The sequence below is a fragment of the Oncorhynchus gorbuscha genome, linkage group LG03 (genome assembly GCF_021184085.1).
Source record: "Oncorhynchus gorbuscha isolate QuinsamMale2020 ecotype Even-year linkage group LG03, OgorEven_v1.0, whole genome shotgun sequence".
NCBI classification, from domain to species: domain Eukaryota; kingdom Metazoa; phylum Chordata; class Actinopteri; order Salmoniformes; family Salmonidae; genus Oncorhynchus; species Oncorhynchus gorbuscha.
In genome coordinates, this window is record NC_060175.1 from 108,342,149 (window position 1) to 108,367,239 (window position 25,091).

The 25,091-nt window shown below is 51.5% G+C and overlaps 1 protein-coding gene across 1 annotated transcript in view; it reads right to left on the bottom strand.

Moving 5' to 3' along the window:
• Nucleotides 1–8,070: 8,070 nt before the first annotated feature.
• The window catches only part of LOC124032441 (mitochondrial carnitine/acylcarnitine carrier protein-like), a 40,773-nt gene continuing 23,752 nt past the window's right edge, over nt 8,071–25,091 (bottom strand). Inside the window, exons 8-9 of the mRNA XM_046344845.1 lie at nt 24,959–25,086; nt 8,071–9,533 (exon numbers count right to left, since the gene is read on the bottom strand). Coding sequence (XP_046200801.1) covers nt 9,471–9,533; nt 24,959–25,086 — 191 coding nt within the window. The 3' untranslated portion in view covers nt 8,071–9,470. The remainder of the gene's footprint in view (nt 9,534–24,958; nt 25,087–25,091) is intronic.

The following is a 25,091-nucleotide window of genomic DNA, read 5'->3' on the forward strand; positions in this document are numbered from 1 at the left end:
CGGTACTGTTTAGGGGGTGATTGTTTCCGTATCCGTGTCTGTGTTTGTTTACCACACGGTACTGTTTAGGGGGTGATTGTTTCCATGTCTGTGTTTGTTTACCACACGGTACTGTTTAGGGGTGATTGTTTCCATGTCTGTGTTTGTTTACCACACGGTTTCCATGTCTGTTTACGGTACTGGGGGTGATTGTTTCCATGTCTGTGTTTGTTTACCACACGGTACTGTTTAGGGGGTGATTGTTTCCATGTCTGTGTTTGTTTACCACACGGTACTGTTTAGGGGTGATTGTTTCCATGTCTGTGTTTGTTTACCACACGGTACTGTTTAGGGGTGATTGTTTCCATGTCTGTGTTTGTTTACCACACGGTACTGTTTAGGGGTGATTGTTTCCGTGTCTGTGTTTGTTTACCACACGGTACTGTTTAGGGGTGATTGTTTCCATGTCTGTGTTTGTTTACCACACGGTACTGTTTAGGGGTGATTGTTTCCGTGTCTGTGTTTGTTTACCACACGGTACTGTTTAGGGGTGATTGTTTCCATGTCTGTGTTTGTTTACCACACGGTACTGTTTACGGTACTGGGGTGATTGTTTCCGTGTCTGTGTTTGTTTGCCACACGGTACCACGCCGCATCTTGGTCCAATCTTTGCTACACCTCCTCTTCAGACGAAGAGGAGGAAAACCTTTACAATAACACTTAGGCTTCTATCTTCAGTTTATACATATTATACACATTTTACAGACAATCTTTTTACGACAGTTATATTTAGTTTGTTTTTAGTCCTTCCTCTATTTCTGATGTCCATCCAGTTTGATTTCTATTTGTAAATGTGCTATTTCACAAAATGAGCCTATATACAGTATATTTTACAGACCCTGTATGTTTTACATTAGTTATCTTGTTATTAGTCCCACCCTTCAGCTCCATTCAACCCCTCCCATCTCTCTCTCAACATCATCCATTTTGGATTTCTATTTGCCATATATTTTCCAACTGTGCTGTGATGCTTCACATACAGAATTCAGGGAGCTATTCAGGGAAGCTAGAAACCATTATACACAGGCAGTTAGAAAAGCAAAGGCTAGCTTTTTCAAGCAGAAATTTGCTTCCTGCAACACTAACTCAAAAAAGGACACTGTAAAGGGACACTGTAAAGTCCATGGAGAATAAGAACACCTCCTCCCAGCTGCCCACTGCACTGAAGATAGGAAACACTGTCACCACTGATAAATCCACCATAATTGAGAATTTCAATAAGCATTTTTCTACGGCTGGCCATGCTTTCCACCTGGCTACTCCTACCCCGGTCAACAGCACTGCACCCCCAACAGCAACTCGCCCAAGCCTTCCCCATTTCTCCTTCTCTCAAATCCATTCAGCTGATGTTCTGAAAGAGCTGAAAAATCTGGACCCCTACAAATCAGCCGGGCTAGACAATCTGGACCCTTTCTTTCTAAAATTATCTGCCAAAATTGTTGCCACCCCTATTACTAGCCTGTTCAAACTCTTTCGTGTCGTCTGAGATTCCCAAAGAATGGAAAGCAGCTGCGGTCATCCCCCTCTTCAAAGGCAGGGACACTCTTGACCCAAACTGCTACAGACCTATATCTATCCTACCATGCCTTTCTAAGGTCTTTGAAAGCCAAGTCAACAAACAGATTACCGACCATTTCGAATCTAACCATACCTTCTCTGCTATGCAATCTGGTTTCAGAGCTGGTCATGGGTGCACCTCAGCCACGCTCAAGGTCCTAAACGATATCTTAACCGCCATCGATAAGAAACATTACTGTGCAGCCGTATTCATTGATCTGGCCAAGGCTTTCGATTCTGTCAACCACCACATCCTCATCGGCAGACTCGACAGCCTTGGTTTCTCAAATGATTGCCTCGCCTGGTTCACCAACTACTTCTCTGATAGAGTTCAGTGTGTCAAATCGGAGGGTCTGCTGTCCGGACCTCTGGCAGTCTCTATGGGGGTGCCACAGGGTTCAATTCTTGGACCGACTCTCTTCTCTGTATACATCAATGAGGTCGCTCTTGCTGCTGGTGAGTCCCTGATCCACCTCTACGCAGACGACACCATTCTGTATACTTCCGGCCCTTCTTTGACGCTGTGTTAACAACCCTCCAGGCAAGCTTCAATGCCATACAACTCTCCTTCCGTGGCCTCCAATTGCTCTTAAATACAAGTAAAACTAAATCCATGCTCTTCAACCGATCGCTACCTGCACCTACCCGCCTGTCCAACATCACTACTCTGGACGGCTCTGACTTAGAATACGTGGACAACTACAAATACTTAGGTGTCTGGTTAGACTGTAAACTCTCCTTCCAGACCCATATCAAACATCTCCAATCCAAAGTTAAATCTAGAATTGGCTTCCTATTTCGCAACAAAGCATCCTTCACTCATGCTGCCAAACATACCCTTGTAAAACTGACCATCCTACCAATCCTCGACTTTGGCGACGTCATTTACAAAATAGCCTCCAATACCCTACTCAACAAATTGGATGCAGTCTATCACAGTGCAATCCGTTTTGTCACCAAAGCCCCATATACTACCCACCATTGCGACCTGTACGCTCTCGTTGGCTGGCCCTCGCTTCATACTCGTCGCCAAACCCACTGGCTCCATGTCATCTACAAGACCCTGCTAGGTAAAGTCCCCCCTTATCTCAGCTCGCTGGTCACCATAGCATCTCCCACCTGTAGCACACGCTCCAGCAGGTATATCTCTCTGGTCACCCCCAAAACCAATTCTGTTTTCTTTGGCCAGCCTCTCCTTCCAGTTCTCTGCTGCCAGTGACTGGAACAAACTGCAAAAATCTCTGAAACTGGAAACACTTATCTCCCTCACTAGCTTTAAGCACCAACTGTCAGAGCATCTTTCAGATTACTGCACCTGTACATAGCCCACCTAAAATTTAGCCCAAACAACTACCTCTTTCCCAACTGTATTTAATTCCCAACTGTATTTAATTTATTATTTTGCTCCTTTGCACCCCATTATTTTTATGTCTACTTTGCACATTCTTCCATTGCAAAACTACCATTCCAGTGTTTTACTTGCTATATTGTATTTACTTTGCCACCATGGCCTTTTTTGCCTTTACCTCCCTTCTCACCTCATTTGCTCACATTGTTTATACTGTATTATTGACTGTATGTTTGTTTTACTCTATGTGTAACTCTGTGTCGTATCTGTCGAACTGCTTTGCTTTATCTTGGCCAGGTCGCAATTGTAAATGAGAACTTGTTCTCAACTTGCCTACCTGGTTAAATAAAGGTGAAATAAATAAAATAAATAAAAAACAGTCTGATGGCCTTGAGATAGAAGCTGTTATTCAGTCTCACAACCTCACCTTCTGGATGGTTGTGGGGTGAACAGGCATTGGCTCGGGTGGCTGTTGTCCTTGATGATCTTTATGGCCTTCCTGTGACATCGGGTGGTGTAGGTGTCCTGGAGGGCAGGTAGTTTGGCCCCGGTGATGCATTGTGCAGACCTCACTACCCTCTGGAGAACCTTGTGGTTGTGGGTCGGAGCAGTTGCCGTACCAGGCGGTGATACAGCCCAACAGGATGCTCTCGATTGTGCATCTGTAATAGTTTGTGAGTGCTTTTGGTGTTTCATGAAGTCCACGATCATCTCCTTTGTTTTGCTGACATTGAGTGTGAGGTTATTTTCCTGACACCACACTCCGAGGGCCCTCACCTCCTCCCTGTAGGCCGTCTTGTCGTTGTTGGTAATCAAGCCTACCACTGTAGTGTCGTCTGCAAACTTGATGATTGATTTGGAGGCGTGCATGGCCATGCAGTCGTCGGTGAACAGGGAGTACAGGAGAGGGCTCAGAACGCACCTTTGTGGGGCCCCAGTGTTGAGGATCAGCGGGGTGGAGATGTTGTTACCTTCCCTCACCACCTGGGGGCGGCCCATCAGGACGTCCAGTACCCAGTTGCACAGGGTGGGGATGAGACCCAGGGTCTCGAGCTTGATGACGAGTTTGGAGGGTACTGTGGTGTTGAATTCTGAGCTGTAGTCGATGAACAGCATTCTCACATAGGTATTCCTCTTGTCCAGATGGGTTAGGGAAGTGTGCAGTGTGGTTGCGATTGCATCGTCTGTGGACCTATTGGGGCGGTAAGCAAATTGAAGTGGGTCTCGGGTGTCAGGTAGGGTGGAGGTGATATGGTCCTTGACTAGTCTCTCAAAGCACTTCATGATGACGGAAGTGAGTGCCACGGGGCGGTAGTTGTTTAGCTCAGTTACCTTAGCTTTCTTGGGAACAGGAACAATGGTGGCCCTCTTGAAGCATGTGGGAACAGCAGCCTGGGATAAGGATTGATTGAATATGCCCGTGATATGCTGGTCTGCGCATGCTCTGAGCACGCGGCTGGGGATGCCGTCTGGGCTGGTTTTCTTTTTGTAATCTGTGATTGACTGTAGACCCTGCCACATACCTCTTGTGTCTGAGCCGTTGAATTGCGACTCTACTTTGTCTCTATACTGACGCTTAGATTGTTTGATTGCCTTGCGGAGGGAATAGCTACACTGTTTGTATTCGGTCATGTTTCCGGTCACCTTGCCCTGATTAAAAGCAGTGGTTCGTGCTTTCAGTATCGCGCAAATGCTGCCATCAATCCCCGGTTTCTGGTTTGGGAATGTTTTAATAGTTGCTGTGGGTACGACATCGCCGATGCACTTGCTAATAAACTCACTCACCGAATCAGCGTATTCGGCAATGTTGTTGTTTGACACAATGCGGAACATACCCCAGTCCACGTGATCGAAGCAATCTTGAAGCGTGGAATCAGATTGGTTGGACCAGCGTTGAACAGACCTGAGCGCGGGAGCTTCCTGTTTTAGTTTCTGTCTATAGGCAGGAAGCAACAAAATGGAGTCGTGGTAAGCTTTTCCAAAAGGAGGTTGGAGAGGGCCTTCTATGCGTCGCGGAAGTTAGAAAAACAGTGATCCAAGGTTTTATCAGCCCTGGTTGCAAAATCGATATGCTGATAGAATTTAGGGAGTCTTGTTTTCAGATTAGCCTTGTTAATAAGAGACACGATGCTAATATTTGTATAAACCTGTCACAGTAATGAACATTTCATGGACCCAAGATCCATACGCAAGGGTGTACCATGCAAACAGTATGACCCAATGGAATTCTAACGTCTTAATACATCCACAGTGTGATTTCATCTGATTAAATATATATATCAGCATTCCAACCGTGCTCAGCATTATCCAGTTCAAATATGAAGTCATTCCACTATGCAGGACTGTTTGCGTCAGTTTCAATGCCGGACTTTTATTTTGAAGGTGAACCGCAAATTCTACTGTTGTGTTCTGTAAACAAAAACTGTAATTTCTGTATGCAGGAAATCCTATTTTAATAATGGATATGGTAAGAATTGACTACCAAAGCGCGAGTCATAATTCCCATGACACCTTCTAGCAACATCTGAAAAGCGGTTCCCTTCATTCATTGATTCCATAGGATATTTTTAGATTCACTTAAAATAAGGTCTGTTTCGTGTAGGCTTACACCACCTTGTCAATTTTATAACTGTGTAGATATCCATAGGACAAGGTAACTCTGATCAATATTGGCTAAATATAAGCGAAGATTGTTTTTTTGTAGAGTGGATTTCTGAAAATATTGACAAACGTTACCTTATCCTAGTGAGATTTACACGGGCACGAAACACAGACCTTATTGGAAGTAGATCAAGACATTCTCTATGGAAGACATGAACGGTAAAATAATGAAGGAACCTCTTTCAAGTTCAGTGCAATGAACGCAAGAGGTGACACAATTTCATCTGCTTTCCTGGATTTCTTTTAGCTAAATATGCAGGTTTAAAAATATGTACTTGTCTATTGATTTTAAGAAAGGCATTGATGTTTATGGTTAAGTACACGTTGGAGCAACGACAGTCGTTGATTGATTGTTTTTTATAAGATAAGTTTAATGCTAGCTAGCAACTTACCTTGGCTTACTGCATTCACGTAACAGGCATGCTCCTCGTGGAGTGCAATCTTTCATACTGTCCCTAGGAGGGGTGCGTCACTTGAGTGGGTTGAGTCACTGATGTGATCTTCCTGTCTGGGTTGGCGCCCCCCCTTGGGTTGTGCCGTAGCGGAGATCTTTGTGGGCTATCCTCGGCCTTGTTTCAGGATGGTAAGTTGGTGGTTGAAGATATCCCTCTAGTGGTGTGGGGGCTGTGCTTTGGCAAAGTGGGTGGGGTTATATCCTTCCTGTTTGGCCCTGTCCGGGGGTGTCCTCGGATGGGGCAACAGTGTCTCCTGACCCCTCCTGTCTCAGCCTCCAGTATTTATGCTGCAGTAGTTTGTGTCGGGGGGCTAGGGTCAATTTGTTATACCTGGAGTACTTCTCCTGTCCTATTCGGTGTCCTGTGTGAATTTAAGTGTGCTCTCTCTAATTCTCTCTTTCTCTCTTTCTTTCTCTCTCTCGGAGGACCTGAGCCCTAGGACCATGCCTCAGGACTACCTGACATGACTCCTTGCTGTCACTAGTCCACCTTGCCGTGCTGCTGCTCCAGTTTCAACTGTTCTGCCTTATTATTATTTGACCATGCTGGTCATTTATGAACATTTGAACATCAGCCATGTTCTGTTATAATCTCCACCCGGCACAGCCAGTAGAGGACTGGCCACCCCACATAGCCTGGTTCCTCTCTAGGTTTCTTCCTAGGTTTTGGCCTAGCCACCGTGCTTCTACACCTGCATTGCTTGCTGTTTGGGGTTTTAGGTTGGGTTTCTGTACAGCACTTGGAGATATCAGCTGACGTACGAAGGGCTATATAAAAAAAATATGAAAATAAATAAAAATGTAATCAGGTGGTTAGAGCGTCGGACTAGTTAACTGTAATGTTGCAAGATTGGATCCCCCAAGATGACAACGTAAAAATCTGTCGTTCTGCCCCTAAACGAGGCACAACGTTCCTAGGCCGTCATTGAAAATAAGAATGTGTTCTTAACTGACTTGCCTAGTTAAAGTATATATATTTTTAAAAATCTGCAAAATCGTCGCCTCAAAATATCGATTTCCGATTGTTATGAAAACTTGAAATCGGCCGTTCAGATTAATCGGCCGACCTCTAGTAGATACTACTCCTAGACGTTTGATTGACACCCCCTCATTCTCATATGGGAGGAAGAAATACAGAACTATATTAAATTAATAAATATATGAATTAATTAAAGTTTTAATAAGTTTGTAATTGAACAATTATTACAGATAAAGAGAAAATGAATACATTTTAGTCAGTATTTTTGTATTTCCTTGCTAATTAATGTTTTATTTCATTGTAATTATGGCAGCTTTGGACCTCCATATTATGGTGCTGCAGCACCCCTGAAAGATGAGAATTAAGGTGAAACGTTTACTCTTTTCACAAAAATAGTGCACTGGGCCTTTATTAGTCCTGTATTAGCAGACTGATGTAACCGTCTGTCTGTGAAACAAATCGCAGCACCTCCTGCCCCAAAGATCTTCCCGCAACTATGCCTCCAGCAAAAAGACAGAATAAACTTCTTGAATACTAGAACATAAAGGTGGAAATACAATCTAGAAAATAGCTGTGGCCTACTCCTAGCATACCATAAAGGTAGAAATAGAATCTAGAATACACCTCTCTATGCTCAAAACCTTAGATTAGTGTCCAATGGTGTCCTGAGGAAGTACAGTTCCCGCTCAGCCCAGTCAAAACTGTTCGCTGCTCTGGCCCCCCAATGGTGGAACAAACTCCCTCACGACGCCAGGACAGCGGAGTCAATCACCACCTTCCGGAGACACCTGAAACCCCACCTCTTTAAGGAATACCTAGGATAGGATAAGTAATCCTTCTCACCCCCCCCCCCTTTAAGATTTAGATGCAGTATTGTAAAGTGGCTGTTCCACTGGATGTCATAAGGTGAATGCACCAATTTGTAAGTCGCTCTGGATAAGAGCGTCTGCTAAATGACTTAAATGTGTAAATGTAAATTTAGGGCCTGAATTACCCATAAACTATGCATTAATAGACACAGCAATGTCATAATTGGCAAATTACACTTTATTCAAACAAATGTATAAAACCTGTTCTGAGATAAATCTGGATTGCTCATAAATGGATTTGATTAATTGTCCAAATGAATCAAATTACATCACATTATATCACATTTAAAATGTACATCAAAACCCCTAAATTGGTCAATAAAACAAATGAAGGCATTTAAAAAAAATGTTTTAAATCTTCAACATTCAAACACGTCTTTATTGTTACTATTAACAATGAATAATGAATATAAATATAGTGCACTATTATCAGGTGCCTTTTAGACACAACCTTAGGTTCACAGAAATATGTCAAAATCATCCTCTTAAATAAATATCATGATTGTCATTATTTCACTGTGCGTTTAAACTTCTCTTCAACAAGACGTGAATCACAGGAAAAGATGTCAAACTGAAACAGGACAAGATGTCAAACTGAAACAGGACAAGATGTCAAACTGAAACAGGACAAGATGTCAAACTGAAACAGGACAAGATGTCAAACTGAAACAGGACAAGATGTCAAACTGAAACAGGACAAGATATCAAACTGAAACAGGACAAGATGTCAAACCGAAACAGGACAAGATGTCAAACCGAAACAGGACAAGATGTCAAACTGAAACAGGACAAGATATCAAACTGAAACAGGACAAAATGTCAAACCGAAACAGGACAAGATGTCAAACTGAAACAGGACAAGATGTCAAACTGAAACAGGACAAGATGTCAAACCGAAACAGGACAAGATGTCAAACTGAAACAGGACAAGATGTCAAACTGAAACAGGACAAGATGTCAAACTGAAACAGGACAAGATGTCAAACTGAAACAGGACAAGATATCAAACTGAAACAGGACAAAATGTCAAACCGAAACAGGACAAGATGTCAAACTGAAACAGGACAAGATGTCAAACTGAAACAGGACAAGATGTCAAACCGAAACAGGACAAGATGTCAAACTGAAACAGGACAAGATGTCAAACTGAAATATCAGTGAATATATTTTTTAGAACCACATTAACAACAAGGAGGACAAGAATTCACATTGTTGTTGTCATGAAAAACCATGACTAGTTAAATAAAGGTTAAGTACAACAACAAAAACCATCACCCTATTCCCTATATAGTGCACTACTTTCCCTATATAGTGCACTACTTTCCCTATATAGTGCACTACTTTCCCTATATAGTGCAAAACTGAACAGAGCCCTATTACCTACAGGCCCTAGGCAAAAGTAGTGCGCTATATAGGGAATAGTGTGCCATTTGGGAAGCATGAAACTGAGGTCAAGAGAAGAGTCCAGTCTGAAGACAGTGACAGGTCAATGCAGGTTACAACCTCTTAATGACAGGTCATAGCAGGTTACAACCTCTTAATGACAGGTCATAGCAGGAGACTTCACCAGGTGGGAGCCAGCCAATTTAGACACTCTAACGCCAATTCATACCCTAGAAAACAGGCCTGAGGGAGACAGAGAGGAGATCAGAGCAGAAAGAACCCTAGAAAGAAAATTATGGGTTATGGATGTTGATAGGTGGGTTGGTGTGGTACTGTGTGTTGATAGGTAGGTTGGTGTGGTACTGTGTGTTGATAGGTGGGTTGGTGCGGTACTGTGTGTTGATAGGTGGGTTGGTGTGGTACTGTGTGTTGATAGGTAGGTTGGTGTGGTACTGTGTGTTGATAGGTGGGTTGGTGTGGTACTGTGTGTTGATAGGTGGGTTGGTGCGGTACTGTGTGTTGATAGGTGGGTTGGTGCGGTACTGTGTGTTGATAGGTGGGTTGGTGCGGTACTGTGTGTTGATAGGTGGGTTGGTGCGGTACTGTGTGTTGATAGGTGGGTTGGTGCGGTACTGTGTGTTGATAGGTGGGTTGGTGCGGTACTGTGTGTTGATAGGTGGGTTGGTGCGGTACTGTGTGTTGATAGGTGGGTTGGTGCGGTACTGTGTGTTGATAGGTGGGTTGGTGCGGTACTGTGTGTTGATAGGTGGGTTGGTGCGGTACTGTGTGTTGATAGGTGGGTTGGTGCGGTACTGTGTGTTGATAGGTGGGTTGGTGCGGTACTGTGTGTTGATAGGTGGGTTGGTGCGGTACTGTGTGTTGATAGGTGGGTTGGTGCGGTACTGTGTGTTGATAGGTGGGTTGGTGCGGTACTGTGTGTTGATAGGTGGGTTGGTGCGGTACTGTGTGTTGATAGGTGGGTTGGTGCGGTACTGTGTGTTGATAGGTGGGTTGGTGCGGTACTGTGTGTTGATAGGTGGGTTGGTGCGGTACTGTGTGTTGATAGGTGGGTTGGTGGGGTACTGTGTGTTGATAGGTGGGTTGGTGTGGTACTGTGTGTTGATAGGTGGGTTGGTGCGGTACTGTGTGTTGATAGGTGGGTTGGTGCGGTACTGTGTGTTGATAGGTGGGTTGGTGTGGTACTGTGTGTTGATAGGTGGGTTGGTGCGGTACTGTGTGTTGATAGGTGGGTTGGTGCGGTACTGTGTGTTGATAGGTGGGTTGGTGTGGTACTGTGTGTTGATAGGTGGGTTGGTGAGGTACTGTGTGTTGATAGGTGGGTTGGTGTGGTACTGTGTGTTGATATGTGGGTTGGTGTGATGCTGGATGCTGATAGGTTGATTGGTGTGGCGGCAGGTAGCCTAGCGGTTAGACCATTGAGCAGGAAAAATAAGGTTTCTTATGTGAAATCCATAGATTAGGGCCTAATGAAATTATTTTAATTGACCGATTCCCTTATTGACTGTAACTCAGCAAAATCTTTGAAGTTGTTGCATGTTGCGTTTGTATTTTTGTTCAGTGTAGTTCGAATTCCCGAGTCTTCAAGGTGAAAAATAGGTCGATCTGCCCTTTAGCAAGGCACTTAACCCTAATTGCTCCAGGATCGCTGTCAATAATGGCTGTTCCCTGGCTGTGACCCCACTCTCTGACAGTGTCGCAGGGGAAGCTGGGATATGTAAAAAGCACATTTCCATTTCACGCGTGTACAGGTTATCCATTTGTAGGGCGGTTTCCTGGACACAGATTAAGGCTAATCCTAGACTAGATTTCTCAGACATGGTTTCAAATAGTTTCACACTTGCCCTAGTCTAGATTTAAAACATCAAGTTCTCTCACGTCACCCCGCTCCTCCGCTCTCTCCACTGGCTTCCAGTTGAAGCTCGCATCCGCTACAAGACCATGGTGCTTGCCTACGGAGCTGTGAGGGGAACGGCACCTCAGTACCTCCAGGCTCTGATCAGGCCCTACACCCAAATAAGGGCACTGCGTTCATCCACCTCTGGCCTGCTCGCCTCCCTACCACTGAGGAAGTACAGTTCCCGCTCAGCTCAGTCAAAACTGTTCGCTGCTCTGGCTCCCCAATGGTGGAACAAACTCCCTCACGACGCCAGGACAGCGGAGTCAATCACCACCTTCCGGAGACACCTGAAACCCCACCTCTTTAAGGAATACCTAGGATAGGATAAAGTAATCCTTCTCATCCCCCCTCCCCCCCTTAAAATATTTAGATGCACTATTGTAAAGTGGTTGTTCCACTGGATGTCATAAGGTGAATGCACCAATTTGTAAGTCGCTCTGGATAAGAGCGTCTGCTAAATGACTTAAATGTAAAATGTAAATCTGATTACCAGAAGGAAGATTAGAGTTAATCTAGATCTAGGTGAAGACTTGGCCAGAGGCTTAACTTCAGACTAATGGATGTTGGCCTCTCGATTGAACTTGGCAATGGAGGACAATTATTACCTGGACTATTTCAAAGAGCACCTCCAAGGCAAAAGGGCGGTAAAATATATAATATAATAATATATGCCATTTAGCAGACGCTTTTATCCAAAGCGACTTACAGTCATGTGTGCATACATTCTACGTATGGGTGGTCCCGGGAATCGAACCCACTGCCCTGGCGTTACAAGCGCCATGCTCTACCAACTGAGCTACAGAAGGACTAAAAGACAGGAGCAACTCACTGAATGATTTTGAAGAACTCAATTTCTGTGACGTTTTCCGTGTGTACAAAGAAAATGCATCTACTTGTTTGCTTGAGCCAAGGCTTTCATCTGACTATCTTCAGAGAAGGCCCATCCCAACAACTGCTGATCACCTTGAGGTTTTTGGCATCTGGAACCTTCCACCGGTGACTCAGTCAATACAAAAGTGGTCAGATGAAGCAGATGCTACACTACAGGACTGTTATGGTAGCACAGACTGGAACATGTTCCAGGATTCTTCAGATCACAATGAGGAGTATACCACATCAGCCACTGGCTTCATCAATAAGTGCATCGATGACATCGTCCACCGGGGTCCTCCACCAGTCCCCCAGCTCCTCTGGTCTTACTGGGGGTCCTCCACCAGTTCCCCAGCTAATCTGTCTCTGGTCTTACTGGGGGTCCTCCACCAGTCCCCCAGCTCATCTTTCTCTGGTCTAACTGGGGGTCCTCCACCAGTCCCCCAGCTCCTCTGGTCTTACTGGGGGAACTCCACCAGTTCCCCAGCTCCTCTGGTCTTACTGGGGAGTCCTCCACCAGTCCCCCAGCTCCTCTGGTCTTACTGGGGGTCCTCCACCAGTCCCAGAGCTCATCTGGTCTTAAAGGGTGTCCTCCACCAGTCCCCTAGCTCATCTTTCTCAGGTCTAACTGGGGTCTTCCACCAGTCCCCCAGCTCCTCTGGTCTAACTGGGGGTCTTCCACCAGTTCCCCAGCTCCAATTTGTAAGTCGCTCTGGATAAGAGCGTCTGCTAAATGACTTAAATGTAATGTAATGTCCCCCAGCTCCTCTGGTCTTACTGGGGGTCCTCCACCAGTCACCCAGCTCATCTCGTCCAACTGGGGGTCCTCCACCAGTCCCAGAGCTCATCTGGTCTTACTGGAGGTCGTCCACCAGTTCCCTAGCTCATCTTTCTCTGGTCTAACTGGGGTCTTCCACCAGTTCCCCATTTCCTCTGGTCTTACTGGGAGTCCTCCACCAGTCCCCCAGCTCATCTAGTCTTACTGGGGGTCCTCCACCAGTCCCCCAGCTCCTCTGGTCTTACTGGGGGTCCTCCACCAGTTCCCCAGCTCATCTGGTCTTACTGGGGGTCCTCCACCAGTCCCCCAGCTAATCTGTCTCTGGCCTGACTGGGGGTCCTCCACCAGTTCCCCAGCTCATCTGGTCTTACTGGGGGTCCTCCACCAGTTCCCCAGCTCATCTGTCTCTGGTCTTACTGGGGGTCCTCCACCAGTCCCCCAGCTAATCTGTCTCTGGCCTGACTGGGGGTCCTCCACCAGTTCCCCAGCTCATCTGGTCTTACTGGGGGTCCTCCACCAGTCCCCCAGCTCATCTGTCTCTGGTCTTACTGGGGGTCCTCCACCAGTCCCCCAGCTCATCTGCTCTGGCCTGACTGCGGGTCCTCCACCAGTTCCCCAGCTCCTCTGGCCTGACTGGGGGTCCTCCACCAGTCCCCCAGCACCTCTGGTCTTACTGGGGATCCTCCACCAGTCCCTCAGCTCATCTGTCTCTGGTCTTCCTGGGGGTCATCCACCAGTCATCCAGCTCCTCTGGTCTTCCTGGGGGTCCTCCACCAGTCTCCCAGCTCATCTGTCTCTGGTCTTACTGGGGGTCCTCCACCAGTCTCCCAGCTCATCTGTCTCTGGTCTTACTGGGGATCCTCCACCAGTCTCCCAGCTCCTCTGGTCTTACTGGGGATCCTCCACCAGTCCCCCAGCTCCTCTGGTCTTACTGGGGGTCCTCCACCAGTCTCCCAGCTCCTCTGGTCTTACTGGGGGTCCTCCACCAGTCTCCCAGCTCATCTGTCTCTGGTCTTACTGGGGGTCCTCCACCAGTCCCCCATCTGTCTCTGGTCTTCCTGGGGGTCCTCCACCAGTCTCCCAGCTCATCCGTCTCTGGTCTTACTGGGGGTCCTCCACCAGTCTCCCAGCTCATTTGTCTCTGGTCTTACTGGGGGTCCTCCACCAGTCCCAGAGCTCATCTGGTCTTAAAGGGTGTCCTCCACCAGTCCCCTAGCTCATCTTTCTCAGGTCTAACTGGGGTCTTCCACCAGTCCCCCAGCTCCTCTGGTCTAACTGGGGGTCTTCCACCAGTTCCCCAGCTCCAATTTGTAAGTCGCTCTGGATAAGAGCGTCTGCTAAATGACTTAAATGTAATGTAATGTCCCCCAGCTCCTCTGGTCTTACTGGGGGTCCTCCACCAGTCACCCAGCTCATCTCGTCCAACTGGGGGTCCTCCACCAGTCCCAGAGCTCATCTGGTCTTACTGGGGGTCGTCCACCAGTTCCCTAGCTCATCTTTCTCTGGTCTAACTGGGGTCTTCCACCAGTTCCCCATTACCTCTGGTCTTACTGGGAGTCCTCCACCAGTCCCCCAGCTCATCTAGTCTTACTGGGGGTCCTCCACCAGTCCCCCAGCTCCTCTGGTCTTACTGGGGGTCCTCCACCAGTTCCCCAGCTCATCTGGTCTTACTGGGGGTCCTCCACCAGTCCCCCAGCTAATCTGTCTCTGGCCTGACTGGGGGTCCTCCACCAGTTCCCCAGCTCATCTGGTCTTACTGGGGGTCCTCCACCAGTTCCCCAGCTCATCTGTCTCTGGTCTTACTGGGGGTCCTCCACCAGTCCCCCAGCTAATCTGTCTCTGGCCTGACTGGGGGTCCTCCACCAGTTCCCCAGCTCATCTGGTCTTACTGGGGGTCCTCCACCAGTCCCCCAGCTCATCTGTCTCTGGTCTTACTGGGGGTCCTCCACCAGTCCCCCAGCTCATCTGCTCTGGCCTGACTGCGGGTCCTCCACCAGTTCCCCAGCTCCTCTGGCCTGACTGGGGGTCCTCCACCAGTCCCCCAGCACCTCTGGTCTTACTGGGGATCCTCCACCAGTCCCTCAGCTCATCTGTCTCTGGTCTTCCTGGGGTCATCCACCAGTCATCCAGCTCCTCTGGTCTTCCTGGGGTCCTCCACCAGTCTCCCAGCTCATCTGTCTCTGGTCTTACTGGGGGTCCTCCACCAGTCTCCCAGCTCATCTGTCTCTGGTCTTACTGGGGATCCTCCACCAGTCTCCCAGCTCCTCTGGTCTTACTGGGGATCCTCCACCAGTCCCCCAGCTCCTCTGGTCTTACTGGGGGTCCTCCACCAGTCTCCCAGCTCCTCTGGTCTTACTGGGGGTCCTCCACCAGTCTCCCAGCTCATCTGTCTCTGGTCTTACTGGGGGTCCTCCACCAGTCCCCCATCTGTCTCTGGTCTTCCTGGGGGTCCTCCACCAGTCTCCCAGCTCATCCGTCTCTGGTCTTACTGGGGGTCCTCCACCAGTCTCCCAGCTCATTTGTCTCTGGTCTTACTGGGGGACCTCCACCAGTCCCCCAGCTCATCTAGTCTTACTGGGGGTCGTCCACCAGTCCGCCAGCTCATCTAGTCTTACTGGGGGTCCTCCACCAGTCCCCCAGCTCCTCTGGTCTTACTGGGGGTCCTCCACCAGTCCCCCAGCTCCTCTGGTCTTACTGGGGGTCGTCCACCAGTCCCCCAGCTCCTCTGGTCTTACTGGGGGTACTCCACCAGTCGCCCAGCTCATCTGGTCTTACTGGGGGTCCTCCACCAGTCACTCAGCTCATGTCGTCCAACTGGGGGTCCTCCACCAGTCCCCCAGCTCCTCTGCTCTGGCCTGACTGCGGGTCCTCCACCAGTTCCCCAGCTCCTCTGGTCTTACTGGGGGTCCTCCACCAGTTCCCCAGCTCCTCTGGTCTTACTGGGGGTCCTCCACCAGTTCCCCAGCTCCTCTGGTCGTACTGGGGGTCCTCCACCAGTCCCCCAGCTCCTCTGGTCTTACTGGGGGTCCTCCACCAGTCCCCCAGCTCCTCTGGTCTTACTGAGGGTCCTCCACCAGTCCCTCAGCTCATCTGTCTCTGGTCTTCCTGGGGGTCATCCACCAGTCATCCAGCTCCTCTGGTCTTCCTGGGGGTCCTCCACCAGTCTCCCAGCTCATCTGTCTCTGGTCTTACTGGGGGTCCTCCACCAGTCTCCCAGCTCATCTGTCTCTGGTCTTCCTGGGGGTCATCCACCAGTCCCCCAGCTCCTCTGGTCTTCCTGGGGATCCTCCACCAGTCCCTCAGCTCATCTGTCTCTGGTCTTACTGGGGGTCCTCCACCAGTCTCCCAGCTCATCTGTCTCTGGTCTTACTGGGGATCCTCCACCATTCTCCCAGCTCCTCTGGTCTTACTGGGGATCCTCCACCAGTCCCCCAGCTCCTCTGGTCTTACTGGGGGTCCTCCACCAATCGCCCAGCTCATCTGGTCTTACTGGGGGTCCTCCACCAGTCTCCCAGCTCATTTGTCTCTGGTCTTACTGGGGTCCTCCACCAGTCCCCCAGCTCATCTAGTCTTACTGGGGGTCGTCCACCAGTCCCCCAGCTCATCTAGTCTTACTGGGGGTCCTCCACCAGTCCCCCAGCTCCTCTGGTCTTACTGGGGGTCCTCCACCAGTCCCCCAGCTCCTCTGGTCTTACTGGGGGTCGTCCACCAGTCCCCTAGCTCATCTTTCTCTGGTCTAACTGGGTTCTTCCACCAGTTCCCCATTTCCTCTGGTCTTACTGGGAGTCCTCCACCAGTCCCTCAGCTCCTCTGGTCTAACTGGGGGTCCTCCACCAGTCCCCCAGCTCCTCTGGTCTTACTGGGGATACTCCACCAGTCGCCCAGCTCATCTGGTCTTACTGGGGGTCCTCCACCAGTCACTCAGCTCATGTCGTCCAACTGGGGGTCCTCCACCAGTCCCCCAGCTCCTCTGCTCTGGCCTGACTGCGGGTCCTCCACCAGTTCCCCAGCTCCTCTGGTCTTACTGGGGGTCCTCCACCAGTTCCCCAGCTCCTCTGGTCTTACTGGGGGTCCTCCACCAGTTCCCCAGCTCCTCTGGTCGTACTGGGGGTCCTCCACCAGTCCCCCAGCTCCTCTGGTCTTACTGGGGGTCCTCCACCAGTCCCCCAGCTCCTCTGGTCTTACTGGGGGTCCTCCACCAGTCCCCCAGCTAATCTGTCTCTGGCCTGACTGGGGGTCCTCCACCAGTTCCCCAGCTCATCTGGTCTTACTGGGGGTCCTCCACCAGTTCCCCAGCTCATCTGTCTCTGGTCTTACTGGGGTTCCTCCACCAGTCCCCCAGCTAATCTGTCTCTGGCCTGACTGGGGGTCCTCCACCAGTTCCCCAGCTCATCTGGTCTTACTGGGATTCCTCCACCAGTCCCCCAGCTCATCTGTCTCTGGTCTTACTGGGGGTCCTCCACCAGTCCCCCAGCTCATCTGCTCTGGCCTGACTGCGGGTCCTCCACCAGTTCCCCAGCTCCTCTGGCCTGACTGGGGGTCCTCCACCAGTCCCCCAGCTCCTCTGGTCTTACTGGGGGTCCTCCACCAGTCTCCCAGCTCCTCTGGTCTTACTGGGGATCCTCCACCAGTCTCCCAGCTCATCTGTCTCTGGTCTTACTGGGGGTCCTCCACCAGTCCCTCAGCTCATCTGTCTCTGGTCTTCCTGGGGGTCCTCCACCAGTCCCTTAGCTCATCTGTCTCTGGTCTTCCTGGGGGTCCTCCACCAGTCCCTCAGCTCATCTGTCTCTGATCTTCCTGGGGGTCCTCCACCAGTCTCCCAGCTCATCTGTCTCTGGTCTTACTGGGGATCCTCCACCAGTCTCCCAGCTCCTCTGGTCTTACTGGGGATCCTCCACCAGTCCCTCAGCTCATCTGTCTCTGGTCTTACTGGGGGTCCTCCACCAGTCTCCCAGCTCATCTTTCTCTGGTCTAACTGGGTTCTTCCACCAGTTCCCCATTTCCTCTGGTCTTACTGGGAGTCCTCCACCAGTCCCTCAGCTCCTCTGGTCTAACTGGGGGTCCTCCACCAGTCCCCCAGCTCCTCTGGTCTTACTGGGGATACTCCACCAGTCTCCCAGCTCCTCTGGTCTTACTGGGGATCCTCCACCAGTCCCTCAGCTCATCTGTCTCTGGTCTTACTGGGGGTCCTCCACCAGTCTCCCAGCTCATCTGTCTCTGGTCTTACTGGGGATCCTCCACCAGTCTCCCATCTCCTCTGGTCTTACTGGGGATCCTCCACCAGTCTCCCAGCTCATCTGTCTCTGGTCTTCCTGGGGGTCATCCACCAGTCCCCCAGCTCCTCTGGTCTTCCTGGGGATCCTCCACCAGTCCCTCAGCTCATCTGTCTCTGGTCTTACTGGGGTCCTCCACCAGTCTCCCAGCTCATCTGTCTCTGGTCTTACTGGGGATCCTCCACCAGTCCCCCAGCTAATCTCTGGTCTTACTGGGGATCCTCCACCAGTCCCCAGCTCCTCTGGTCTTACTGGGGGTCCTCCACCAGTTCGCCCAGCTCATCTGGTCTTACTGGGGTCCTCCACCAGTCTCCCAGCTCATTTGTCTCTGGTCTTACTGGGGTCCTCCACCAGTCCCCCAGCTCATCTAGTCTTACTGGGGGTCCTCCACCAGTCCCCCAGCTCATCTAGTCTTACTGGGGTCCTCCACCAGTCCCCCAGCTCCTCTGGTCTTACTGGGGTCCTCCACCAGTCCCCCAGCTCCTCTGGTCTTACTGGGGGTCGTCCACCAGTCCCCTAGCTCATCTTTCTCTGGTCTAACTGGGTTCTTCCACCAGTTCCCCATTTCCTCTGGTCTTACTGGGAGTCCTCCACCAGTCCCTCAGCTCCTCTGGTCTAACTGGGGGTCCTCCACCAGTCCCCAGCTCCTCTGGTCTTACTGGGGATCCTCCACCAGTCGCCCAGCTCATCTGGTCTTACTGGGGTCCTCCACCAGTCACTCAGCTCATCTGTCTGGTCTTCAACTGGGGTCCTCCACCAGTCCCCCAGCTCCTCTGCTCTGGTCTGACTGCGGGTCCTCCACCAGTTCCCCAGCTCCTCTGGTCTTACTGGGGGTCTCCACCAGTTCCCCAGCTCCTCTGGTCCTGGGGGTCCTCCACCAGTTCCCCAGCTCCTCTGGTCGTACTGGGGGTCCTCCACCAGTCCCCCAGCTCCTCTGGTCTTACTGGGGGTCCTCCACCAGTCCCCCAGCTCCTCTGGTCTTACTGGGGTCCTCCACCAGTCCCCCAGCTAATCTGTCTCTGGCCTTCCTGGGGGTCATCCACCAGTTCCCCAGCTCATCTGGTCTTCCTGGGGTCCTCCACCAGTTCCCCAGCTCATCTGTCTCTGGTCTTACTGGGGTTCCTCCACCAGTCCCCCAGCTAATCTGTCTCTGGTCTTACTGGGGGTCCTCCACCAGTTCCCAGCTCATCTGGTCTTACTGGGGATCCTCCACCAGTCCCCCAGCTCATCTGTCTCTGGTCTTACTGGGGTCCTCCACCAGTCCCCCAGCTCATCTGCGGGTCCTCCACCAGTTCCCCAGTCTGGCCTGACTGGGGTCCTCCACCAGTCCCCCAGCTCCTCTGGTCTTACTGGGGATCCTCCACCAGTCTCCCAGCTCATCTGTCTCTGGTCTTCCTGGGGGTCATCCACCAGTCCCCCAGCTCCTCTGGTCTTCCTGGGGATCCTCCACCAGTCCCTCAGCTCATCTGTCTCTGGTCTTACTGGGGGTCCTCCACCAGTCTCCCAGCTCATCTGTCTCTGGTCTTACTGGGGATCCTCCACCAGTCTCCCAGCTCCTCTGGTCTTACTGGGGATCCTCCACCAGTCCCCCAGCTCCTCTGGTCTTACTGGGGTCCTCCTGTCGCCCAGCTCATCTGGTCTTACTGGGGGTCCTCCACCAGTCTCCCAGCTCATTTGTCTCTGGTCTTACTGGGGTCCTCCACCAGTCCCCCAGCTCATCTAGTCTTACTGGGGGTCGTCCACCAGTCCCCCAGCTCATCTAGTCTTACTGGGGGTCCTCCACCAGTCTCCCAGCTCCTCTGGTCTTACTGGGGGTCCTCCACCAGTCCCCCAGCTCCTCTGGTCTTACTGGGGGTCGTCCACCAGTCCCCTAGCTCATCTTTCTCTGGTCTAACTGGGTTCTTCCACCAGTTCCCCATTTCCTCTGGTCTTACTGGGAGTCCTCCACCAGTCCCTCAGCTCCTCTGGTCTAACTGGGGGTCCTCCACCAGTCCCCCAGCTCCTCTGGTCTTACTGGGGATACTCCACCAGTCGCCCAGCTCATCTGGTCTTACTGGGGGTCCTCCACCAGTCACTCAGCTCATGTCGTCCAACTGGGGTCCTCCACCAGTCCCCCAGCTCCTCTGCTCTGGCCTGACTGCGGGTCCTCCACCAGTTCCCCAGCTCCTCTGGTCTTACTGGGGTCCTCCACCAGTTCCCCAGCTCCTCTGGTCTTACTGGGGTCCTCCACCAGTTCCCCAGCTCCTCTGGTCGTACTGGGGGTCCTCCACCAGTCCCCCAGCTCCTCTGGTCTTACTGGGGGTCCTCCACCAGTCCCCCAGCTCCTCTGGTCTTACTGGGGGTCCTCCACCAGTCCCCCAGCTAATCTGTCTCTGGCCTGACTGGGGGTCCTCCACCAGTTCCCCAGCTCATCTGGTCTTACTGGGGGTCCTCCACCAGTTCCCCAGCTCATCTGTCTCTGGTCTTACTGGGGTTCCTCCACCAGTCCCCCAGCTAATCTGTCTCTGGCCTGACTGGGGGTCCTCCACCAGTTCCCCAGCTCATCTGGTCTTACTGGGGTTCCTCCACCAGTCCCCCAGCTCATCTGTCTCTGGTCTTACTGGGGGTCCTCCACCAGTCCCCCAGCTCATCTGCTCTGGCCTGACTGCGGGTCCTCCACCAGTTCCCCAGCTCCTCTGGCCTGACTGGGGTCCTCCACCAGTCCCCCAGCTCCTCTGGTCTTACTGGGGGTCCTCCACCAGTCTCCCAGCTCCTCTGGTCTTACTGGGGATCCTCCACCAGTCTCCCAGCTCATCTGTCTCTGGTCTTACTGGGGGTCCTCCACCAGTCCCTCAGCTCATCTGTCTCTGGTCTTCCTGGGGGTCCTCCACCAGTCCCTCAGCTCATCTGTCTCTGGTCTTCCTGGGGGTCCTCCACCAGTCCCTCAGCTCATCTGTCTCTGATCTTCCTGGGGGTCCTCCACCAGTCTCCCAGCTCATCTGTCTCTGGTCTTACTGGGGATCCTCCACCAGTCTCCCAGCTCCTCTGGTCTTACTGGGGATCCTCCACCAGTCCCTCAGCTCATCTGTCTCTGGTCTTACTGGGGGTCCTCCACCAGTCTCCCAGCTCATCTGTCTCTGGTCTTACTGGGGATCCTCCACCAGTCTCCCAGCTCATCTGTCTCTGGTCTTCCTGGGGGTCATCCACCAGTCCCCCAGCTCCTCTGGTCTTCCTGGGGATCCTCCACCAGTCCCTCAGCTCATCTGTCTCTGGTCTTACTGGGGGTCCTCCACCAGTCTCCCAGCTCATCTGTCTCTGGTCTTACTGGGGATCCTCCACCAGTCTCCCAGCTCCTCTGGTCTTACTGGGGATCCTCCACCAGTCCCCCAGCTCCTCTGGTCTTACTGGGGGTCCTCCACCAATCGCCCAGCTCATCTGGTCTTACTGGGGGTCCTCCACCAGTCACCCAGCTCATCTCGTCCAACTGGTGGTCCTCCACCAGTCCCCCAGCTCCTCTGCTCTGGCCTGACTGCGGGTCCTCCACCAGTTCCCCAGCTCCTCTGGTCTTACTGGGGGTCCTCCACCAGTTCCCCAGCTCCTCTGATCTTACTGGGGGTCCTCCACCAGTTCCCCAGCTCCTCTGGTCTTTCTGGTGATCCTCCACCAGTCCCTCAGCTCATCTGTCTCTGATCTTCCTGGGGGTCCTCCACCAGTCCCCCAGCTCATCTGTCTCTGGTCTTACTGGGGGTCCTCCACCAGTCCCCCAGCTCATCTGCTCTGGCCTGACTGCGGGTCCTCCACCAGTTCCCCAGCTCCTCTGGCCTGACTGGGGGTCCTCCACCAGTCCCCCAGCTCCTCTGGTCTTACTGGGGATCCTCCACCAGTCTCCCAGCTCATCTGTCTCTGGTCTTCCTGGGGGTCATCCACCAGTCCCCCAGCTCCTCTGGTCTTCCTGGGGATCCTCCACCAGTCCCTCAGCTCATCTGTCTCTGGTCTTACTGGGGGTCCTCCACCAGTCTCCCAGCTCATCTGTCTCTGGTCTTACTGGGGATCCTCCACCAGTCTCCCAGCTCCTCTGGTCTTACTGGGGATCCTCCACCAGTCTCCCAGCTCATCTGTCTCTGGTCTTCCTGGGGGTCATCCACCAGTCCCCCAGCTCCTCTGGTCTTCCTGGGGATCCTCCACCAGTCCCTCAGCTCATCTGTCTCTGGTCTTACTGGGGGTCCTCCACCAGTCTCCCAGCTCATCTGTCTCTGGTCTTACTGGGGGTCCTCCACCAGTCTCCCAGCTCCTCTGGTCTTACTGGGGGTCCTCCACCAGTCCCCCAGCTAATCTGTCTCTGGCCTGACTGGGGGTCCTCCACCAGTTCCCCAGCTCATCTGGTCTTACTGGGGGTCCTCCACCAGTTCCCCAGCTCATCTGTCTCTGGTCTTACTGGGGGTCCTCCACCAGTCCCCCAGCTAATCTGTCTCTGGCCTGACTGGGGGTCCTCCACCAGTTCCCCAGCTCATCTGGTCTTACTGGGGGTCCTCCACCAGTTCCCCAGCTCATCTGTCTCTGGTCTTACTGGGGGTCCTCCACCAGTCCCCCAGCTAATCTGTCTCTGGCCTGACTGCGGATCCTCCACCAGTTCCCCAGCTCCTCTGGCCTGACTGGGGGTCCTCCACCAGTCCCCCAGATCCTCTGGTCTTACTGGGGGTCCTCCACCAGTCACCCAGCTCATCTGTCTCTGGTCTTACTGGGGGTCCTCCACCAGTCCCTCAGCTCATCTGTCTCTGGTCTTCCTGGGGGTCCTCCACCAGTCTCCCAGCTCCTCTGGTCTTCCTGGGGATCCTCCACCAGTCCCTCAGCTCATCTGTCTCTGATCTTCCTGGGGGTCCTCCACCAGTCTCCCAGCTCATCTGTCTCTGGTCTTACTGGGGGTCCTCCACCAGTCCCCCAGCTCATCTGTCTCTGGTCTTACTGGGGGTCCTCCACCAGTCCCCCAGCTCATCTGCTCTGGTCTGACTGCGGGTCCTCCACCAGTTCCCCAGCTCCTCTGGTCTTCCTGGGGATCCTCCACAAGTCCCTCAGCTCATCTGTCTCTGATCTTCCTGGGGGTCCTCCACCAGTCTCCCAGCTCATCTGTCTCTGGTCTTACTGGGGGTCCTCCACCAGTCTCCCAGCTCATCTGTCTCTGGTCTTACTGGGGATCCTCCACCAGTCTCCCAGCTCATCTGTCTCTGCTCTTACTGGGGGTCCTCCACCAGTCTCCCATCTCATCTGTCTCTGGTCTTATTGGGGTCCTCCACCAGTCCCCCAGTTCCTCTGGTCTTACTGGGGATCCTCCACCAGTCTCCCAGCTCCTCTGGTCTTACTGGGGGTCCTCCACCAGTCCCCCAGCTCCTCTGGTCTTACTGGGGGTCCTCCACCAGTTCCCCAGCTCATCTGTCTCTGGTCTTACTGGGGGTCCTCCACCAGTCCCCCAGCTCCTCTGGTCTTACTGGGGTCCTCCACCAGTCCCTCAGCTCATCTGTCTCTGGTCTTCCTAAGATTCTCCTACCAGTCTTGAAACACTCCCTACGATTAACAGCATTTGTCTTCTTTAAGTAGATTTTTATATATTTTTCAACAGAACCTTAGAAAGACAAGATCTCTTAGAAAGACAAGATGATATAGAACTTATATTAGTAATTATTTGTGATAGTTTGTTACATTTCTGTCACACAAGTACATTTAGTCCCCACTGTGTTGTTACACCAGAAAAGTAACATTTCAAAGTGACTCTGATTTGTAAAAGGGGGCCAGTAAATACAGTATATTACCTGAAGTTGCTGAAGCGTCCGTACGTTTAGTTTTTTGCTTGTGGAATTGTGGAATTCATTACAAATGGTAGTCCAGGCATTCTATTTCTTGTTTTCTGTTGATTAATCATACTGTTTGCTATCCATAATTGGGTGATTTGACACAATTCACCTCCGTCCATTGTTTGGATTAGGTGAGTTGCTCCAATTCCACACAATGCGTATGTATTAGTGTCCTATGCCTGGTTTCTGGAGCATCCTCAGGTCAGAACATTAACCAAATCAAGCTTCACAAAGATCAACTGGTTAGTCCTTACTTTCCTTAGTCTGGGACTCCCTAGTCTAGAAATAATTCATCTGAAGTTAAATGGCTCAGAAAGCCATTGTTTTATCTAGATTCATTTAAGTAGAATTAGCCTGGTCCTGATTTAAATTGAACTATGTCTGTGAAACCGCCCAGTAGTGAAACAGGACAAATATAAGCACCCCCTATTTGACCTTTTCAAATGGTGATTGGTGGGGTGGTGTGGTGCTAAATGATGATAGGTGGGTTGGTGTGGTACTACATGCTGATAGGTGGGTTGGTGTGGTACAAAATGCTGATAGGTGGGTTGGTGTGGTACTAGATGCTGATTGGTGGGGTGGTGTGGTACTAAATGCTGATTGGTGGGGTGGTGTGGTACTAAATGCTGATAGGTGGGGTTGTGTGGTACTAAATGCTGATAGGTGGGGTGGTGTGGTACTAAATGCTGATTGGTGGGGTGGTGTGGTACTAAATGCTGATAGGTGGAGTGGTGTGGTACTAAATGCTGATTGGTGGGGTGGTGTGGTACTAAATGCTGATAGGTGGGGTGGTGTGGTACTAAATGCTGATAGGTGGGGTTGTGTGGTACTAAATGCTGATAGGTGGGGTGGTGTGGTACTAAATGCTGATTGGTGGGGTGGTGTGGTACTAAATGCTGATAGGTGGGGTGGTGTGGTACTAAATGCTGATAGGTGGAGTGGTGTGGTACTAGATGCTGATTGGTGGGTTGGTGTGGCTATAGGTCTTGTAATAGGTTGTCTACCGCGTTGGCAGGGAAGGCTCTGAGGAACACGGCGTTGGATCCTTTATAGAGTGCTCTGGGCCCCTCGTCACGAAGCAGCTCCCGCAGTACATCTACCAGACCTGTTCCCCTGTAGCGCCCGTCTGGAGCTACA